Here is a 20,464-nt window from a genome sequence, read left to right as displayed (position 1 = left end):
AAGCTACACAACCTTTATTTTAATTATTAATTATTATTATTAATGCAACAGGGACACGAACAACAAAGTACAAATATTTTTTTTTCTCAATAGTGAAATTTTATTACAAAGCTTTTGTTTTATTCATGGTTTTGGTTGCTTTGTCTTGATTTTTATGTATTTTGGGCTGTAATGAGAAGTTTCTTTAAAACTTTATATATTTTTTTTACATTCACTTCCGATTCTCTGTATTTTTATTATTATTATTATTTTTTTTTTGCTTGTACCACAGAAAGCTTTATTGGGACATATCCCACTTTATATATTTCATCATAATCATGACAGATGTTTAAAAAAATCGCACTGCTTCGTTTGCAATTTTTTAAAAAAGTAAATGTTTTACGTTTTTGAAACCTTTATTTTGATAAGCGGAAAAGCGGAAGAAGAATTAAGGAAACGGCGCTTGCGTTCTAACAGCGCATGTTAGCCACCAAAACAAAAAACAACATAATTTTACCTTCATTACACAACGCTACAAGAGGCGTGGTGCACTAATGGAGGTTCTTGGACCAACCGGGAAAATAACTGGTACGTATACTGATCACCTGCCACCTCTGGAATTTAAAACAGGCTATGTTTATGCTAGTTTCTCAGTTAGCGGGGCCCGTCTAGTTAAAGGAGTCATGGCATCCTTCAGCTGTCAGACTCTTGCAGATGCATTAGAAATAAACTTTTTTATTATTGGATCAACATCATTTTGTCAAGCATTACATTTAATTATTCTGAGATCTGAAGCGCTACCTCAAATGTTTTACAAGTTTGCAATTAAAAACTCCCATTATATATGTTTTCCCAGCAATTATTCTAGTTCATAACTATGAACAGTACTTATAACATGTACTGTTAATCTAGTATATAAACTATGAATTAATCAGTTATTTAATTATTATTAATTATTGCTTTGCTTGTGCAAATAATTGTCTTTAATGCTGATTTAAAGATAAGTTTGGTTTAAATGAAATTAGTGCTATTGAGTTTATTTGCAGGTCCTCAGTAAAAAGCTTATTGCTGCCCTCCACTGATAAATTCTCACATTACACCTTAATGTTTCAGATCCAAGCCTGCCTCTGTCATCCCTTCGCCTCGTGGTGCCCCCTTTGCAGCTTCTGTCTGCTGCTATGTGGCAGCTGGCAAAGCAGAAAGATGTGATGAACTATGAGAAGCTGCAGGAGTTTGTGTGCATGGTGACAGAGGCAGTCCCCGGTCTGATCAACCACAGACAGAGAGCTCAGCTCATTCTTGGTCTCAGAGGCAGGGTGAGCACCAGTTTGGGTCGTCACTACAAATGTAGTGTTTATTTAGCTGTTTGAATTTTGCAGTAACTGAGTTTGTCAATATTTCAGCTGATTCTGGAGCTCTGCAAAGGCTCCACACGAGGCTCTGTTGACTCTCAAGTGATTCAGAGCTATTTGGAGAGACTCCCAATAACCACAGCAAACGCAGATGTAAGTAAAGTGAAAGAAAACAAAATCAATTAATGATCAGCTCTCATTTAATGATATAAATGTAATTGGTGGCAGTATAGGGATGCAGACGTGAAAACAACAGAGTCTACTTTCATTGCCCTTGTTCAGAGCCTGCTGAAAGATCCAATTGAGAGGGCATATTTCTTTCAGGTAAGAAACCCTTTAATAATTTTGCTTTAAAATACTGTAAACAAAAACTGAAATAAACTAATAATCTCTCACAGGAGGTTTTTCCGGTGGAATATGGACCACAATATGATGCAGCACTACATGTGTTATTGTGGGAGCTGCTCTCAAAGCTGGAAAAACTGCTTCCAGTACCAGATCTTAAACAGGTATTCACTAACTCGCTTCATCCAGATGTTTCAGGTAGTTTTACCTGTATGCTGCGAGCACTTACGAACAGCTGCACTGTGATTACAGACCTCAGCCTGGCTCAGCTCGGCTCCTTCTGTTTTGGGCGAGTGTGTCCAGTCGTCACCTGAAGAGCTGAAGTTGATCTTCGAGCACTACAGAAGTTTGGGACTGCTGAAAACGGCATGTAAGAGGAAAAAAAATCTTAAAAATTATAAAAGAATATTAGTTACAGACTAACATGTATGTTTCCTGGAGTGTGGAGTTACTTTTATTTACATTCTGTGCTATAAATGTACTTTTGCCTGATAAATAATGAATCTTAATTATGTTTTTGCTTTTCTTCATAGATGGCCCTTCTTCCACCATTGGTAGCTGCATCATGTCTGCTTTATCAATTCCCCCTTCACAAAAGACAAACATATCCGTTGGACTAGAATCCATCCATAACTACGCTAACATACTGAACCCCATCACGTTTGTCGGAGCGGACCAGTACAGCATTGTGACCGTCTACACTGAAGTGGAAGCCGGAGGGTCTGAGGTGGAGGAGGAAATCTTAGAGTCTTCCGAAGTTCATGTTCAGACAGATTTCTACGAAGAAGAGATAGTGGCTGTAAGCGCGGATAACACTAACAGCGAGGAGGCTGCGAACATGAGAGCTGAGGAGGCGAGCGAGACTGTGGATGTTGCTAAAGCTTTAGAGACTTTGACGAAAACCTTCGCACTAAGGAAGGAGAACCTGGGTCAAGATGTACTCGCAGCGAAGGCTAATGATTCGTCCCTTAATGATGAACTTGGGTCACATGAGGGAGCAACACGTGAAACATGTGACCAAACTGAAGCGATAGGAGAAAATACTGCAGAAGAGGCGATGGATGATTTCCAGCTTGGAGATATAGAGAGCAATATGGACTCGTGTACAAACCTTAAGGGCAACTCTGAATCATTTTCTGTCGAAGAAATAACAAACGTCTCCAGTGAAGTTTCTGAAACACAACAGTCTGATTCCTCAGTGCGCAAATCCTCACGTCTACAAAGGAAGACTTCACTGAGCTGGAAGGAGACGTGCAAACTCAAGAGGACAGCAGAAGAAGCTACTGAGGAAACAAAAATGTATGTTTTTTTTCATAACTCATTTGATTTATTTGTGGTTTTGATAGCTAATTCTGTAATTTAATTTCCTGGCATTTCCCAAAATATCATATATATATATATATGTGCGGACTTCATTTAAAGATTGAACAGTGATGTTTTTATTTCAGGACCAGTGTGGATGTATCGGTTGCCCCGTCTGTGCTAGCCATCAAAGGAACAGACAAAGGTGATATGACATGAAGAAGAGAATTAGATTAAACCTTCTAAGTAAAATCCACAGATTTCACCCACTCTTTCTTTCTTTTTTTTATGTGCAGGCGATTCAGATGAGATGACATCCATCATCTTCACCTGCTCCCAGTGTCCTTTCCATAGCTCGGATAAAAACAGCCCTCCTCACTTCCACATGCAGAGCGTCCGCACGGAAGTTTACAGGAATCTCTCCGGGGCCAAATTTACACCGTCTCCCTCGGGCACTGATGAAATATTTACATCCATTAAACTTTTCCCCAAAGGAACCACAGAGCAGGGCAAAGCAGAAGAGCCCGACAATCAAAGCAAAGTAAGTGTTTCTCAGTCGCACAGCAAACAGAAAGCCCTCACATGTGAGACGTGCGGTAAGACGTTCACCAGGACGTCGGACGTCAGGAGACACCAGCTCACTCACACCGGAGAGAGACCGTTTCACTGCTCGCAGTGTGACCGAACTTTCCAGCACTCGTGGGATCTGGCAAAGCATGAGAGTAAGCATCACGGCGTGGCCATTTCCTTCTCCTGCCAACTATGTAGGAGCTCCTTCACTAATCTTAGGGCGCTTACGCTCCACCACAAGAAGTCTCACTCACAGGAGACCCAGCTCCCTCAGATCTGCTCCATCTGCAGCCAGAGCTTCCCTACTTCCTCCGAACTGCTCGAGCACAGGAAGTCTCACGTCACTACTAAGCGTTACATCTGCCAGCAGTGCGGCGAAGGATTCGACTCCCTGCTTGCACGCTCCCAGCACAGACAAATGCATCAAGTGAAGCGTCAATTTAAATGCCCACATTGCGACAAGTCGTACACTCGGAGGTCTGATGTAAAAAGGCATCTTTCCACTCACACAGGGGAGCGTCCTTACCAGTGTAACCAGTGCAACAAACGGTTCTCGCTCCGCTTCATGCTCATCAAACACCTTCGAGTTCACACAGGCGAGCGGCCTTTCCAGTGCTCCCACTGCCCTAAGAGGTTCACACTTGTCTCTGTGCTGGCCAGACATGAGAGGATGCACACCGGGGAGAAGCCGTTCCTCTGTTCTCAGTGCGGGAAAGGGTTTTTATCACAGGGAGAGCTCTCAAAACATAACAGGTCACACGTGGACGACAGGCCCTACTCCTGCCCTCAGTGCGACAAACGTTTCAAGAGCAAGAAAACCCAGCAGGAACATATCGTCTCCCACTCCGGCGCCCGCCCGTACCCGTGCACCTACTGCGGGAAGGGCTTCACCAAACCCTACGCGCTGACCAGACACAACCTCATTCACACAGGGGAGAGGCCGTTCCCCTGCGGACACTGCGAAAAGACCTTCCTCACCCTCAGCGAGGCTCAGCTGCATCAGAGAATTCACACGGGGGAGAGACCGTATCCCTGCAACATGTGCGAGCTGAAGTTCAAGAGCTCATCGGAGCTGGCACGACACAAACGCAGCCATTCAGGGCTGAAGCGTGCAAAACCGCACTGCGAGCAGTGCATGAAGACGTTCGCATCCAAGGCCAAACTGAAGAAACACATGGAAATACATGAAGGAAATACAGCGCAGACTGTGGACTCCAGGGAATCAGATGATTAAATAGAGACTGTCTCTGTTGTTAAATCACTGTCAAAATAATGTGCATTGATGCATTTAAAATATATAGATGATATAGATGATTCAATTAAGTTCTGATTAGGAGAGAAAAAAGTTTTATAGGAATTAAAAGAAACTACAAATGATAAATGAACAATTATGCTGGAAAATGGAAATCATTTTGACATATCTACGTTTTATATTCAGCTTTACTCTTTTCACTTGGCAACAGGGAAATTATGTTCAACATAAATAGAAATCATATGTAAACGAAAACGGTTCATTAAAAAGATTATTCACTCTACATACGATCTGTGTCCTTCTCTTTGTTGTAACTGTAAAATTGTGCGGCACTTTTGAGCTTAAATGACAAACCCCCCTCTACTCTAGAAGCAAATCCGTAAAAAGTATTTCATGATTTAATGGATCTAACTTCTGAGAAAAATGTAAAAATGTGCTGCAGACATCAGGGGGATGAGCACAACTCCAAGAGACAGACTTGTAAAACTAAGGCCTGTATCATCAAAATGGGATCCACGCAGTAAAATGCTACTTTTATGGAGAACGTAATGTTTAGTTTTTGCTGAGAGCGCGGCTTTGGTGGCGTCTGATTGTATGTTTCCCTACCAGGTGGCCTCGGGGACAAAGTTAAATCACGAGGTTAAAACAAGGACAGTAAATCAGAGAAACATTTACGCTGCACAAAGTGTGGCCTGTTTTGAATGTTTGTGTTTTTCACCTCCGGCGCCACAGTAATGACAGGACATTAACATTCACCTCAGGAGCAATTCTAATGACGCATGACTTTTTATCATCAGATAAAACTTCTCAGTTTTCCTTCAAACTAAACTAAAAGTTAGCTTGTACCATTAGCTCATCTGCCTTTACATGCATATGAACTTCCATTCTTAATCCATAGGGTTTAATATGACGTCAGCCCACCCATTGCAACTATGACAGCTTCAACTCTTCAGGGAAGGCTTTCCACAAGGTTTAGGAGTGTGTTTATGGACATTTTTGATCATTCTTGTGAGGTCAGACACTAAAGCTGGGCGAGAAGGCCAACTCATCCCAAAAGTGTTGAGGTCAGGACTCTGTGCAGGCCAGTCAAGTTCTTCCACACCAAACTCGCTCGTCCTTTATGGACCTTGCTTTGTGAAATGGTGCGCAGTCATGTTGGAACAGGAAGGGGCCATCCCCAAACTGTTCCCACAAAGTTGGGAGCATGAAATTGTCCAAAATATCTTGGTGTGCTGAAGAATTCAGAGTTCCTTTCGCTGGAACTAAGGGGTCAAGCCCAGCTCCTGGGCCCACACCATAATCCCCCCCTCCACCAAACTTCACACTTGGCACAATGCAGTCAGACTAGTACTGTTCTCCTGGCATCCGCTTGGCATCCAGATTCGTCCATCAGATTGCCAGATGGAGAAGCGTGATTGGTAACTCCAGAGAACGCATCTCCACTGCTCTAGAGTCCAGTGGCGGTGTCCTTTACACCACTGCATACGACACATTGCACTTGGTGATGTATGGCTTGGATGCAGCTGCTCAGCCATGCAAACCCATTCCATGAAGCTCTCTACGCACTGTTCTTGAGCTAATCAGAAGGCCACATGAAGTTTGGAGGTCTGTAGCAGATTGACTCTGCAGAAAGTTGGTGAACTCTGCGCACTATGGGCCTGCCACTTCGTGTCTGAGTTGCTGTCGTTCTAAATCACTTCCACTTTGTTATAACACCACTGACAGTTGACTGTGGAATATTTAGTAGTGAGGAAATTTCACGACTGGACTTGTTGCACAGGGGGGCATCCTATAACATCTGGAATTCACTGAGCTCTTGAGAGCGACCCATTCTTTCACAAATGTTTATAGAAGCAGTCTGCATGCCTAGGCACTTGATTTTATACACCTGTGGCCATGGAAGTGATTGGCACACCTGAATTCAATTAATTGGATGGCTGCGTAAATACAATGTAGTGTATTTGTGGCCAAGCTTTACATGGACTTCTTCTATTTTTGCCTGAATTCACAAAATAAGTCAATTTAAAAACTCTCAGTTTGAACACCTGAACATATGCAGCCCTTAACAAACAACAACTATTTTTGACAGACAGTAATGTTGCCCTGTTTTTCAGGAGCTGTAGTGGAGGTGCCTTTAAAATCTTATCCTATGTGTCAGGTGATGTGTTCCCTTCATTTCTGCTCACAGTGCACGTAAAACTGACTTAGTAAGCTGATGTTATAGAGCAAAGATAATTATAAACATCATAAACATTTTCACTACAAGCCTCTGGCTGTCTATGGTAAAAGCAGTCTGTCCCCCTCTCTGTCCCTACTACTCGTACACTGGAGAACTGATGCTTTAATGTGTTGATGTATAATTTTTCAGGATAAATATATTTTCCTGCATTTTGTTAAGTAAAGAAGCAGAATTTAAGAGTAAAACATGTAACATGAGTGCTGCACACCCCTCCCCTTCTCCAGCCAATTAATTCCGGGTATTCCCCTCTCTGTCATCATGTCAGTGTAATTGTCATCCCTCATAAAAGGAGGAAATTGAATGTGTTTAATTAACTGTGAGGCTTTAATTAGCTCTGAGTTGATTGGTGGAAAGCCAACGCCACACCAAGCAGGAATAACCGGGATAAAACTGGCTGCGTTGTTAAACGGGGGGACCAGCAGTGTGCAATAATACTGTGCCTAAAGGGAAGGTGGTTGAACGGTTTAAAAATGGCTTTCTATTTTTAGCTTGCCTTGTGTTTTAATGTATACTAAAACAGCAACTGGGTTAGAATAATGTGGAAACAGTCAATATATATGAATTCAAGTCAATTTATACGGTGATTATTGAACTTAACAGTGGTTAGAAATCAATTTTGAGAGGCAATATGGCCAAAATGGTATATACAAACTAAATATTACAAAGTAAATGTGGTGCAACTTTGCAATAAGGGGCTATTTATAGTGTTTATAAATTTATAACTAATGTTCATAAATGTTTTCCTGATGCTTTTTAAATCAAATAATTTTCTTTCTACTTTTTATTTGGCAATAAATTGTCGTACATTTGTAGTTTCTGGGGATGTGCTCATCATATAATACTAAAAAGTTTTTACACTCATCTTTTGAGTCTAAGAAGTTGTTTAACAAACAGATGAGTGATATGGCCCTACGTGAGAATTTGACACAATTAATATGTGTAGGTTTTGCTTAATGCTAGCACCTAATGATGCTTATACAGTCATACTGGTATTGGTTTGCGGCAGGTGCATTACGTGAGCAGCGACGACTTCAGACCACACGAGAATCCCTTTTAGTTTCTCTTCAACAGAAGCTTTTACTGCATTGACTAAATCTAAATGTCAGTACATACAGAGTGGGTGTTTTTCTTCAGCTCATTCATTCTGCAGATGGAAGATAGTAAAACTCGAAGGGATGCCTCCTCCACACCGAGAGAGGGTGTGCACGGGTGGACTCTCCGTCCATGTCACTGCAATCACCTTTCGCCTTTACCAGAACGAGGGGCAGCAGCGAGCAGACAGATGTCGGGATGTGGCTATCAGTGCAGGAATTTGGAGTACTGGTGACCATGCAGGTGGAAAGAACACTGGAAATAAACAGATAAATAGGGTGGAAACAAGGCGGCTGTGGATGCAGATAACGGCACAACGCGACAGCCATCGTTGTGATTTACTGTCCGGTTGGCATTGGTGTTGTTGGTGGCGGATTAATAACCAGTCATAAAAAGGTGGGAGGAGGATTGTGTGTTGCAGGAGGACGAGAGTGAAGGAACTGATAGAAGAAGGGAGAAAAGGGGGGGAGTGTGTGAAAGAGAGAGAGGGGAGTAGATAAAGCCAGAGCCGAGATCATGAGCTCTGCACTGCCTTACGATTCTCTGTCCGCCCGACCGAGTCCCAGTAGAAGAGCTCTGGACTGGGAGCGAGAGCAGCTAGCTGTGCGACGACAGTCCTCTCCACGGGCTCTCGACCTGCTCACTCCTCCTCCTCTTCCTCGGCGACCCTCTGCCATCCCTGGCTACTTGCTAACTCCATACCAAGAGCAAGAGGAGCAGCTCCACCAGCAGCACCAACGTCTATCCTTGTCTGTGTGCTCAGAGGCATCCCTGGCGCCCCCTGCACCTCCACCTGTGGGTGCTGCCCCACCGTGCTGCCGCCCGGTGGGAGTTATGCACCTTTTGCGTCTGGGTCTCCTCGCCTTCAGCTGCCTCTTCTGGGCAGCAGGCTTGGCACTCTTCACCCTGGGTGTTTGGGCTCAAATTTCCCTGGCGGACTACATGCTGCTGTCTGCTAACCGCTACCCCAACGCCCCACTCATCCTTCTGTCCACAGGTGCTGCTGTCACTGCGTGGGGCTTCTTGGGTTGTCTGGGGGTGGCTGCAAACCTGCCCTGCGTGCTAAGAGCTTATGGGTTCTTTCAACTTGCTGCACTTGTAGCTGGTTTGGCAGCTGGACTCTCAGGCCTCTTTTACCGTGAAGACATTGCGGGAGGATTTCGCAGCGGCTTACAGCGGGCAGTGGCAGGCTACACAGAGGATGAAGGCCGTGCCGATGCTCTAGACAGCTTGCAGAGGGCCTTGGAGTGTTGTGGAGCCGAAGGCTGGCGTGACTGGCTCACATCTGACTGGGCGATCCAACACATGACCTTCCTTCCCGCTGAGAACGGCACCTCCGTGTCCCTACCTGATAGCTGCTGTGTGAAGCGCAAGGGTTGCAAGAATCGACCTCTTCTGTCGGATGATAACGAAGAAGTAGCTGCTGCCGGAATCCATCCACACGGCTGCTTCCGCAAAGTCTTCAGCTTGGTCAACGACAACGTCTTCCACATTGCTGCTACCGTGTTGGGATTAGCCTTCACGCAGATCGGAGGCATTGCCTTGGCTTGTCTACTGGCCAACAAACTGGCACCAAGACAGCATCGACGTGTGGTGGCGCATTAGTAGTTAATCTAAAAAGATAAAGCTAGCTACTCCAGGGATTGACCAATTTCTAGATATATGATTTGGAATAAACAATGCCAGTTAAGTGTAATACAGTTGTAAAGTGGGGCTTGATATTTTAGGGGAAACAATCCCCTTCATATCTGTCAAATGTTAATAACAGGTATTTGGAGGCCTTCTAAGACTCATATGGTCATAAAACTCCCCAACAATAGTCAGTAAACAAATCAGAATCTTTTACCAATATAGTAAGAGAGAAATCAACTACAACTCACCTCGAGCATGGCAGTAAGAAAGATTCAATTATACGAAGTAAACTTTAGCCTTTCCAACGTCATCAATGGCAGCAAAAGCTAACAATAATCGATACATTTAAATCAAGTTACCTTCCATTTCTGGGTCAATTTTGAATGAACTGAGTTCTCTTCTCACTTTGCAGCGATATTACACTCACTGATTTTAGCTTGAATTCATAGTATTGCACAATTTTGACAAATATCTCATAGATTCGATATGAATGACGGTTTTAATCTGTGCGCTACATGCAAAGGGGTAGCATGACATGAAAAACAAGGATGAATAACTTCAGAAGTGTTTAAATGGTGGCATGAATTAATATGCTTCTCTCTATATATAATGTACATATTTTTTTTTTCTTAATTTGACATGGTCATGTCATTTGATCCTTGGACTTTTCCTCCTTTACTACATCACAGCACTGAAATACCAGGAATGTTCACCAGCAGTTTCCACGTAGATGATTTAGTCTGACTGTGTTCAACAGATGTTTGTATCCACACCATTTAGCCTCCCCGTAACAAAGACCACACTGTGCGAGAATGGTGCTTCTGAAAAGCTTTTGAAAAGAGCTTAACATATTACCGTCTGGTATTTTGTGTTGTTTATACACCTGACTGACTGTGTCGAGGGCTTTGGTCAGAGATGTTATGAGATAATGGCTGCCGTCTAACTGTTTCTTCCAGATGTTACTGTGTTGTTAGATGTTCTGAAACTTACAGTTAAAATGTGTAACACCTTTGTTGAGCTGTATTGATTGACTCAGATCATGCAGAGCTCTTTATTAGCATGAAATGATAAGCTGTCTCGATCAGATTTGCATTTTTCTTGCTCTTCAATGTCAAGTTCACTTCTTACTGAGAATTTGATTAAATGATTAACAGCACTCTCATTAATGTATGCTAATTATGAACCAGATGCTAATTAGCTTAGCTTAGCATAAACAGGAAGAAACAACTTGGCTAGTTATGCTTTTTATTTTCAATACATTCAAATGTGATAAATCAGTTACAATACTGTCATTTTCTGTTTCCAGTGGCGGACAGAATAAAGCTTGCAAGCTAGCTGTTTACCCTCGTTTGCAGTGTTTATGCTAGGCTATGCTAACAGGCTGTTGTCTAGCCAAGCTTCATTTTCATAAGTAAAGCGTGTGGTATTGATCATTTTATTTAAGTTTCAGCAAAACAATTCTGCAGAGAATTTGAGACAGCTAACTAGCAAGCTGTTTCCCATTGTTTGCAGTGTTTGTGCTAGGTTATGCTAACAGGCAGCTGGCTAACTTAGCTACATTTAAATGTGTTAAGCATTTGGTATTGATCTTTTCATCCAAGTTTCAGCATGAAAATTCTTCGGTGATTTTGAAACATCTTACTAGCTAGGTAGGTGTCCCCTTCTTTGCAGCGTTTATGCTAGGCTATGCTAACAGGTAGCTGGCTAGCTTAATTTTGCAAGTTAAGAGTGTGATATTAATGTTTTTTTATGTAAGTAACAGAAAGAAATCATTTTACTGAACGTGAAAGTGTTTTTATCTCACATGACCTTGTTATTGTACATGTTTTTGCATTATATGTACAGAAATGTTAGCTACAGTTCCTCTAGTCGTCCTTCCAGCCTCATCATCACACATCCTGCCTTTCCTGTTTAGGCTTGGCCTTATTGTTGCTCTTGTAATTACAATGTATGATAGAGGCCTACATCACAACTTACAGTAATGTGTAATACAAATACCAACAGTGCAAACAAGCATGACTGAGACTGTAAACTTAATATGTCAACAATAACCAAAAAATCTTTGCCTCATTACAGGATAAGGTATTGATCAGACAACGGCAATGTCAAGGACTGCTGCCTTTGGATATTTTAAATGAATATATTGAGACTGCACTCTTGTAATGCAGTGCTGATGTAGATAAACAACAAAACAACATGCAGTGAGTTACAGTGTTGGTAACAGAAATGTCAAATAAATATCTTGTGAAGCACTTTGTTGTTGTTTTTTTATTGCACTGTGCTCCGCTCCTGTTTAAAACGGTGTCAATCCTTTAAAGTTGTGGGTTTAAACCTTCTGCTGCATTTTAAAAAGCCTTAGAAACAGCTCTCCATCTTTATTTTATGAGAGCAGCCATGATGGAAATGTGCCAGGGTGCTAAATTCTTATTGCTGGAGGGGTCGATCCCCACTGAGACCTCTGGCTTGGCAACTCTGAATTATGGCTATCCGAACGACATCTCATTTCCACCGCGCACCTGAGACGATTGCGATTAGATCTGCCCTTGAAGGGGGACAATACACGCAGCCTAACATCACGAAACACAACAGCCTGACCCATCATTGATTAGTTAGCGCGATGCAAAATATCGAGTTGTAGTATTAGACGATATGAATGAGATTTTCATACAATAACCATACGGTGCCTACCTTAAAACCCACATATATCAATGAGTAGTGACTAAGGGCTTTAGGCTGTAGCCTCTGAACAATGACGACTATTTCCATGACCTAATTATGCTATTGATTAGCCTACATTATGCTCTAACAGATGCATTCTGCAGTCTGATTACACTGTCATTGTTTGACCTATTTTGTCAGAGGTTATGCCACATCACCATAAGCAGTTTCGTGACATAAAATATGAATAACGGAAGATAATAAAATAGCAAGGGAAACCACAGAGGGGCTTTTTACTTGGAAAACTATTTTGAGTCAGACAGAACGGGTAATACAATATTCTTGACTCTTACTGTACCAAAAATAATACACACAAACTGTCTACAGACTGGAGCAAATAATAGTAGATAATGGGCCCAGAAGTAAAGACAAACAGCCTGCTATATCTGGATTAAATAAATATATATATTTAAGGAAATCCTTTCATACTAGTAACCCAAAAAGTTAGCTTCTTAATGCTGGGAAAGCAGAATACATTCAGTAAAAAAAAAAAAAAAAATGTTGTTTTGTCCCTCCCTGACCTTTCTAGATTTTGAAAGGGCTTAAATTAATATGGCTTGAGGCTTTCTACACAGATGGGTGTGTCCCTGAACCTTCTGCTAGCTTCCTAAATCTGATAACAACACAGATCACTCTTATTTGGTTGACCCTGTAGGTCTGGAAAATATCTTGGACGTTGGAAATGCAGCTTGGTTATGTCTAGATTCATGCCTTTTTATATTTTTGAAATTCATATTGTTGTAGGCGTTTAGAAAGGAAATTGGGCCTATCAAAAAAAAACAAAAAAACAAAGGGATCAGGGAGTGTTTCACGTTTTTAAACAGTTAAACAGAAACGTATTTGCCTGTGGAGGAACACGCGTGACTTCGGACTTTATCGCTATACTCTCCGCCTCTTTAGGTCTGCCGTACATCCGACGTTTTTTTTTTTTTGGTCCTGTGTAGTCTGCACAGCAGTCTCTCTGCGATCTGCCCCAGATTTTATTTGGCAATTCTCACCGCCGCCTGTCGTCCGTCGCTGCGTAAAAGCTGCTGCGCGCCGCTTACTTTAGAAATGTAGTTGCTTTTACGCGCACCGCGGTCTCCAAAATGGACCTTAAATCCGAGCTCCTCAAGTCCATCTGGTACGCTTTCACATCTCTGGACGTGGAGAAGTGCGGGAAAGTGTCCAAATCGCAGTTGAAGGTAAGCGGGAATGTGTGTTGATCATTTTGAGATCAGGAAACTGAGAGGCGTCCACACCACACCACAGCACAGACTGACTCAAACATTATATTTAGCTTCTATTTTACCTTTGAATTACTTTTTGTCTGACTGCAAATAACACACCAGTGGTCCTCTTTACATGTTGTGACTGATTGCGTTGTACTGCATGAATCTACAGTGTAATCTGAAGAAATCTGAGGAAAGGTTAACATTGAAAAGTCCTTAACGTGAACACATATACAAATATTTGAAAACCACCTATTCCAAAAGGCACGTAACCTGCTTTAGTTTAAGCTTCAAGTTCAAAGTCCATCGTATTCATGTGGCCCAAAAACAAATAATGACACAACACCACCACTGTTAGGGTTTGAAATACACGAAAATGCCGTCTGTCTACAAACAGAGATCTTATTTTGCCATTTCCCCTCTTCTGTAAGTGTTATTTCCATCCAGTCCCTACATGCCTAACCGGCCCCCCTTAGAAGAATCCAGCTAGATAGCAGAAAGCTGTCCTGACACGCTTGGTGACTGACAACTAGCTGCCCGTGCTTGTGTTTGTGGACGTATGAAGAAACACAGGGAGTGTGCTTGAAGATATTACCTGAGACTTTGTGTCGAACTTCACACGTTAAAAGCGGCGCGTCCGTGTTTGTGTTTCTTCCTCAGGTGCTTTCTCACAATCTCTACACGGTGCTGAACATCCCACACGATCCAGTTGCTCTGGAGGAGCACTTCCAGGATGATGATGACGGGCCAGTGTCTAATCATGGCTACATGCCCTACCTCAACAAATATATTCTGGATAAGGTGGGCTGCTGTAGTTATCCAGATGCACCGGAAAAGCATGACAGTAAAATCTATCTTTTTTGCTTAGCTAGTGTGCTACTATAGGCTAACACAGGGATTGTTTTATTTTAGCTTAGCTTAGCTTACTTTAGGAAGGAATATACTAGTATCAATGTTCAAGTGTAATCACGATTAATTGGTGATAAGAGACAAGCGCTCCTTCCTTCAGCTTTCTTTTAAGTACCAAACGTTAGCTCACTGGAGCACTAATTCATATTAATCCACAGCCCCAACAAATTCAGCATTTTCTCCACTTTTTGGAACATTTTTGTGAACTAATTTGGGATTTGTGACCTGTTTCTTAAAGGTGTATCTCATTGTTGATTATTTTGGTCTTTTCAAGAGATTAATTGACAACGATAAAAAGCTTTACATTTCTGTTCCTGTTCCTGCCTCTGAGCTTAACCCGAGTGTTTCCGAATGCTTTCAAGGTGTGCTTAGTGGTTTTCGTGAGTCATTCTCACACAGACAGTATTAAAATTTTGTAATATTTCTTAGAAGCAGAGCTGCTCCGAAGGCCAAAATGCTTGCTTACGTTAAACCTCGCTGGGTGGAGCGGCTTTCCATGAATCAGGGGCTGGGTTTAGCAGAAAGACACATCGGTGGAGGGATTTCCAACACGTGGCATGTAAAACTGATCTGGTCGGTTTCCGTGTTTCCAGGTCAAAGAGGGGATGTTTGACAAGGAGAAGTTTGACGATCTGTGCTGGATGATGACCATGAAGAAGAACTACAGGGGGCCTCCACAGGGGGCGCTGCTATCGGAGAGAGACTGTTTCAAGCTCTTCTGTTTATTCAACCTCCTGTCTGAGGACCGTTACCCACTGGTGATGATATCAGAGGAGGTAAAAGAAGCTGATGAGAGAGGAATGTTTAATGGGAGTGAGTGTTGGGAAGAACCAACACTCTGGTTGTCCAAGGGTTTCCAGAGGAAACCAAAATATTATATTTCATTAATTGTGTACACCTCCGAGTACAAAATGCCAATATTATGACACTGTACAGCAGGAAAAGGGGCCACATTTTGAGATAGCGCCACACAAGTGCACACAAAAACTTCCTTAACTTTCCCTTTAGACACCAAGAGGAATTAATCACACAAGAAGAAAGGATTTTAGTCTCAACAGATTACAAAAAAGAAATATTACGCTACATATACACCAAGCTTTTGTCCCGGTAAACGGGACTGGTTTGTAAATGATTTTTTTCACAGCCGAAAAAAATCAAGTGCAAGTTAGTTGTTAATGAGGCTCTTCCTTCCTGCACTTCCTCCATAATGCTTTTGGCTTCCTGTCAACGGAGATGAAAATAAACTGCTTTTGTGCGGTCAGCACAGAAGCCTTCCCTTGTATGGGTTTATTACAGGATAAAATATGTCAGTCTCAGCAAGAGCCGTCCAGTGGCAGCATTGTCGTGTTTGCTTTTTTTGTGATCTGCACACACTTACGGTATTTGAATGATTTAAGGTGGAGTATCTCCTCAAGAAAATCTCCACGACGATGAGTCAGGAGTGGGACGGGAAGCCCATGGTGGACTTATTATCCCAGGTTGCCACAGTGCGGGAAGAAGGCATGTCCGTGTGGACCTTCCTGGAATACATGGGTACAGGCCGACTGCTTAGGGTCACCAGTGCAGAGGCCTTCAGTCTAGCTTTGGATGAGGTGTTTCTGGAGATGTATCACAGCGTCCTCAAGCGGGTGAGTCATTCTGTGTCTTTGTCTCAAATTTGTGAGTCATTTTTCTTCTTTATTTGTGCTTTAATTAGTCCCTTGCTTTGCAGGGTTATATGTGGAAAAAGGGGCACGTACGTAGGAACTGGACTGAGCGCTGGTTCGTGCTGAAGCCCTCCGTCATTTCTTACTACGTCAGCGAGGACTTAAAAGACAAGAAAGGGGATATCCAGCTGGATAAGGGCTGTGTCGTAGAGGTTGGTGAGGAAACTTAAAGTAAACTCTGCATGGGTTTATGGTTGAAATGTGATCCATCCGTACACACTGTGGGTTACACGCGTCATCCTTCTGTTCTCAGCCTATTCCAGACAGGGAGGGGAAGCGCTGCATGTTCTGTGTGAAAACCCACAACAAAACCTTTGAGATGAGCGCATCCGACCAGAGGCAGAAGGTGGAGTGGATTCAAGGTGCGTTGGTGCGTTTAATGCTGTGTTCACTACAGCACCTTTAGAGCAATAAACCACAATACATTTTTAATAGAAGTCACCAATATGAAGCATCAAACTGATGCTTCGTGTTGCTATGTGACTTGCTGCATACCACTCTGGGCCGTTATGTAAATTTTGCTCGTAGTGTTAATGCAGCACAAGTAGAACTACACCCATTTATAATGTGTACTGTCGTTCTGTGTCTTCCGTGCTGTTGCTCTTTTTACCTTTCCGTTGTTTGCTTAAAGCGTTTTCATGTTTTTCACACCTGACGGTAAAAAATAGTACGCGATCATCACATAAAGGTCCCATGTTCGACTCCTTTTTAACAAGTTAATGTAAATCTCACATGTCCGTTGAATGTGTCCATCAAGTTTCAACTCAAAAATAACACAGATCGGTCATTCTTCCAAACTTTTCCGCCGCTTGTATCATCTCCGTTCCAAACGGCCTGTTTTGGTGTCTGTAGCTTTAAATGCAAATGCAGAGGCCACGCCCCCTTGTGTAAGATGACCCCTCCTTTTCTGCAAGCCAGGCAGGGCAACCAATATGGCTGCTAACGAAAACATAGCAGTTCTTTTTGCTCCATGGGGAAATGATTGATGTTTATTTTACTTAATATATAATTTTAGTTTTCTAGTTGAATGGACAAAATGGATAATTATTTTGATTTAAAAAAAAATTCAAGTAAAATTTACAAATAGCTCCAAATAGCATGAGGACCTGGAGGATACCTGTTTGTATCCTATATGATTGTAAATTGAATATTCTTTTGTTTTGGACTGTTTATCAAACATAACAAGAATTTGAGGGATGCTACTTAAATGAGGAAGTAATGAGGACAATCTTATACTGTTACATTCATTAACCTGGCTCCAGATAGAAGATGAAACATGCAATTGAGCCATTAAGGAATGAAAATCGACAGTCGCGCAGTTGTTCCTGTTCCATGCAAACCATCTTCCTTAAAACCTGCATGCTGATGTTTAAGTGTGTGTTTTTGGTCGCCTCTCCAGCCATTCAAACTGCCCTCCGTCTCCAGAGAGAGGGCAAGTCCTCCCTTCACCACGAACTCAAGCTGAAGAGACGGGTTCAGCGGGAGCACAGCCAACAAGAGCACAGCCAACGAGAGCGCAGCCGGAGCGACCGCAGTAGCTGCAGCAGCCGGAGTAGCCGGAGCAGCCAATCGGATGACTTGAATATCCAAGAGATGGAGAATATGGAGAAAGGGAAAGAAAAGCAGGATTTAGAGATTGAAAGCATCATCCAGGTATTAACACTTTACGGGATGATTCTTCAGTTTTGCACCCAAAAAAAATGTAAATTCTCATTATGCACCAAATACTTTACAGCATGCACGGGAATTGGAAACTCGCAGAAGGGAGGCAGAGGAACGAGAGAGGAGGAAACAGAAAGAGGTGCAGATGGAGCTGGAGAGACAGCTGAAGGAGGCTGAGATGGTAAGAAAAGGTTCTCCAGATGTATTTACAGTTCTTCTGAAAAACGATTTGGAGTCCACTGGCATTATAAATTTCCGATTAAGCCTTTTAACGACTTGTAGAAATGGTTACGGCATTCCTGGAAGAGGTGATTCAGGAATAGGTCACAGTTTGTGTGTGCTTGCGTTTGTGTGTGCGCCCAGATGAGAGACAGCATGCAGGCCGAGATGCAGGAGAAGGAAAGGGAGGCCGAGCAACAGAAGAGGAGGATCCACGAGCTGGAGCAGACGCAGAGGCAACTGGAGGCCGCTCTCAACATGGAGATCCAGGCTCGGCTGGAGGAGGAGAGGGTCAGACAGGAGCTGGAGAGGTAGCTATTAACTGTTAGCGGTGTGTGTTTATCCACAAATGAATTCTGGATTAGCTGGATACTGACGAAAATGGGATGTTTCAGAGACTTTTTATGGAGTCATGGGGAAAATCTTTTAAATTATACATGCATGATGGATAATGATATCTCTTCTCTGAGCAGCGAGAGTTCAAGAGCCAAATCAAATTACTGTAATTTGCAGTTGCTTACCTCTTTCCTCCCTTCTCCAGGCTGCTGCAAGCCGAAGAGGAGAAGAAGAGGCAGTTTCAGTTCCTCCAGGAGCAGCAGAGGGCCTTGCAGAGGTTCAGCCCCGAACAGGAGGCCTCAGACAATAGCACAGATGAGGATACGCCCTCAGCCCTTCACTCAGCCTCTCAGGAGCTACAGGATCTGCAGGCATCTCGCCAGAGAAGCCACCGGCGCCTGGAGGTTAGAACAATGGGTCCTTAATACAGCATGACATTTAACACTTTCCCAACACTTACGAGGTTTCTTGTTTGATTATTGTTTGATTCCAGGAGGTACAGGAGAAGCTGAGGAATGCCAGTCAACACGTACGACACTGGAACGTCCAGCTGAACCGTCTGATGACGCCCATTAGTCCTGCAGGTGCCGTCTGTTTAACCTTTTATCCAATATATTTAGACTTAAAGGAATATTTCAAAGCAGAACATTGGGAATACTACTGAAAAGAGTTCAGTCTAAGCTCTTAACATGGGTTTCAAATAAGCATCACATCATTTTAATTAGCTAGTTTGAGCAGGAAGTCTAGTTGATAGCCCAAAAACGTTGGAATCACCATTTTTTAATTTGAAATGTGAATATTTATCAATTTTTCTGCAGTAAAATTACAACTTTGTGTTTTATTTTTATCTAAATTTATTTCTGCAACACTAAAAATTGCAATTATAAAACCAGTAAGGGTGTACTTTTGCATAATCCTGGGAAATTTGGAGGATATTTTACCAAGCATCTGGAATGCATTGTTTCTCAAAATGGATATTTTGTCAGGATAGACAATTGTGGGATATACTGGATGTACGATTCTTGTTAATGATCTAACTCTCTCTCTCCCACCTAATGTCATTAAAATCTGTCTACTTATGAATGAATAGGAATTCTCATAGTACTTATTTTGTCTTTTAGAGCGCTTGGAGCATCGCCTATTATCAGACCGCTGTCCCAAAAAGGAAGGAGCGTTGGCTAGCAACGAGTTCATCTCTAAGTTTAAGATAAGAGCTGAAGACGACAAGGAAACGCTGGAGGAGCAGATGGCGGCCATTAACCTGTCCAACGAGTCCAATGAATCACAACAAAAACCCAATGGACAAGTGTGATGATCACAACAATGATAAAAGCCTGCGTAAGATTTAGAATGGAGAATGAACAGGAAATAAAAACAAGTGTTTTATTATATTTATATTTTAAATTGCACGCTAAGATCGAGGGTGAATATGACGAACACAATATAACTCATGATTTAATGAAAACACATCTAAGACCAACAGAGATATACTGGGTTTTTTTTTCTTGGTTTTTTTTACAATAAAGTTGACTGATGAATAATAAAAGGTGTTTGTGACCTTTCTCCTGCTGCAGCTTAAATTAAAGATCTGTCAGGGACACGAGTTTATTTATAGCTGATGATTTATAGCTCTCGCAAGCTGTTATCTGACGATCAAAACCCACAGGAAACTATGTGAGACATGCGAAGCAAAATTGTTTGTCCTGTGCTGTAACTTCGTGTTCGCTTATCTTTGTATTTACTCTTTATCAAATTCGTTTTGAAAAAGGATGTGGGCAAGTATACATTCAAATTCAGTACAGGTCAGACTATATTTATATTTTATATTTATAAATCACTGAAAGGAAAGAAAAGGAAGAAAATAAAAAAAATTGATTCTAACACTATTCATTTTAGCTGTAAAAGAAAACCAGTGTCTGCTTTATTTATTAGTGATGATT

The 20,464-nt window shown here is 42.2% G+C and overlaps 3 protein-coding genes across 3 annotated transcripts; all 3 read left to right on the top strand.

The window, feature by feature from the left end:
• The first annotated feature begins 427 nt into the window (after positions 1 to 427).
• Positions 428 to 5,053, top strand: LOC311508969 (uncharacterized protein). Its single transcript, XM_084573976.1, has 9 exons — positions 428 to 567; positions 1,093 to 1,295; positions 1,383 to 1,484; positions 1,560 to 1,655; positions 1,730 to 1,840; positions 1,929 to 2,046; positions 2,210 to 2,975; positions 3,125 to 3,183; positions 3,275 to 5,053. Exons 1-9 carry the CDS (start codon positions 534 to 536, stop codon positions 4,780 to 4,782), a joined length of 2,997 nt encoding a protein of 998 aa, XP_084430102.1. The 5' UTR covers positions 428 to 533; the 3' UTR covers positions 4,783 to 5,053.
• A 3,265-nt stretch (positions 5,054 to 8,318) lies between these two features.
• On the top strand, positions 8,319 to 9,736 carry LOC311508271 (tetraspanin-7-like; the record flags this gene model as incomplete). Its single annotated transcript, XM_084572975.1, has 1 exon — positions 8,319 to 9,736. Exon 1 carries the CDS (start codon positions 8,648 to 8,650, stop codon positions 9,734 to 9,736), a length of 1,089 nt encoding a protein of 362 aa, XP_084429101.1. The 5' UTR covers positions 8,319 to 8,647.
• Positions 9,737 to 13,030: 3,294 nt separating this feature from the next.
• On the top strand, positions 13,031 to 20,070 carry def6c (DEF6 guanine nucleotide exchange factor c). Its single transcript, XM_084573447.1, has 12 exons — positions 13,031 to 13,665; positions 14,353 to 14,493; positions 15,195 to 15,377; positions 15,999 to 16,229; positions 16,313 to 16,459; positions 16,561 to 16,669; positions 17,707 to 17,960; positions 18,043 to 18,150; positions 18,333 to 18,499; positions 18,730 to 18,928; positions 19,018 to 19,108; positions 19,646 to 20,070. The coding sequence occupies exons 1-12, from the start codon at positions 13,570 to 13,572 to the stop codon at positions 19,834 to 19,836; spliced, it is 1,917 nt and encodes a 638-aa protein (XP_084429573.1). The 5' UTR covers positions 13,031 to 13,569; the 3' UTR covers positions 19,837 to 20,070.
• Positions 20,071 to 20,464: the final 394 nt, after the last annotated feature.

Source organism: Chelon labrosus, assembly GCF_963514085.1.
Source record: "Chelon labrosus genome assembly, chromosome: 23".
Lineage (NCBI taxonomy): Eukaryota > Metazoa > Chordata > Actinopteri > Mugiliformes > Mugilidae > Chelon > Chelon labrosus.
This window is presented reverse-complemented; position numbering and strand designations above follow the sequence as displayed.

What these genes read in the sequence shown, in the direction of transcription:
- LOC311508969 (XM_084573976.1), top strand. Translation starts at nt 534, where the DNA reads ATGGAGGTTCTTGGACCAACCGGGAAAATAACTG. An exon ending in TAACCACAGCAAACGCAGAT is followed by an intron (nt 1,485 to 1,559) that starts GTAAGTAAAGTG and finishes AATTGGTGGCAG; the next exon opens with TATAGGGATGCAGACGTGAA. An exon ending in CATCAAAGGAACAGACAAAG is followed by an intron (nt 3,184 to 3,274) that starts GTGATATGACAT and finishes TTTTATGTGCAG; the next exon opens with GCGATTCAGATGAGATGACA.
- def6c (XM_084573447.1), top strand. Translation starts at nt 13,570, where the DNA reads ATGGACCTTAAATCCGAGCTCCTCAAGTCCATCTGGTACGCTTTCACA. An exon ending in TGTCCAAATCGCAGTTGAAG is followed by an intron (nt 13,666 to 14,352) that starts GTAAGCGGGAAT and finishes TTTCTTCCTCAG; the next exon opens with GTGCTTTCTCACAATCTCTA. An exon ending in AGCTGAAGGAGGCTGAGATG is followed by an intron (nt 18,151 to 18,332) that starts GTAAGAAAAGGT and finishes GTGTGCGCCCAG; the next exon opens with ATGAGAGACAGCATGCAGGC.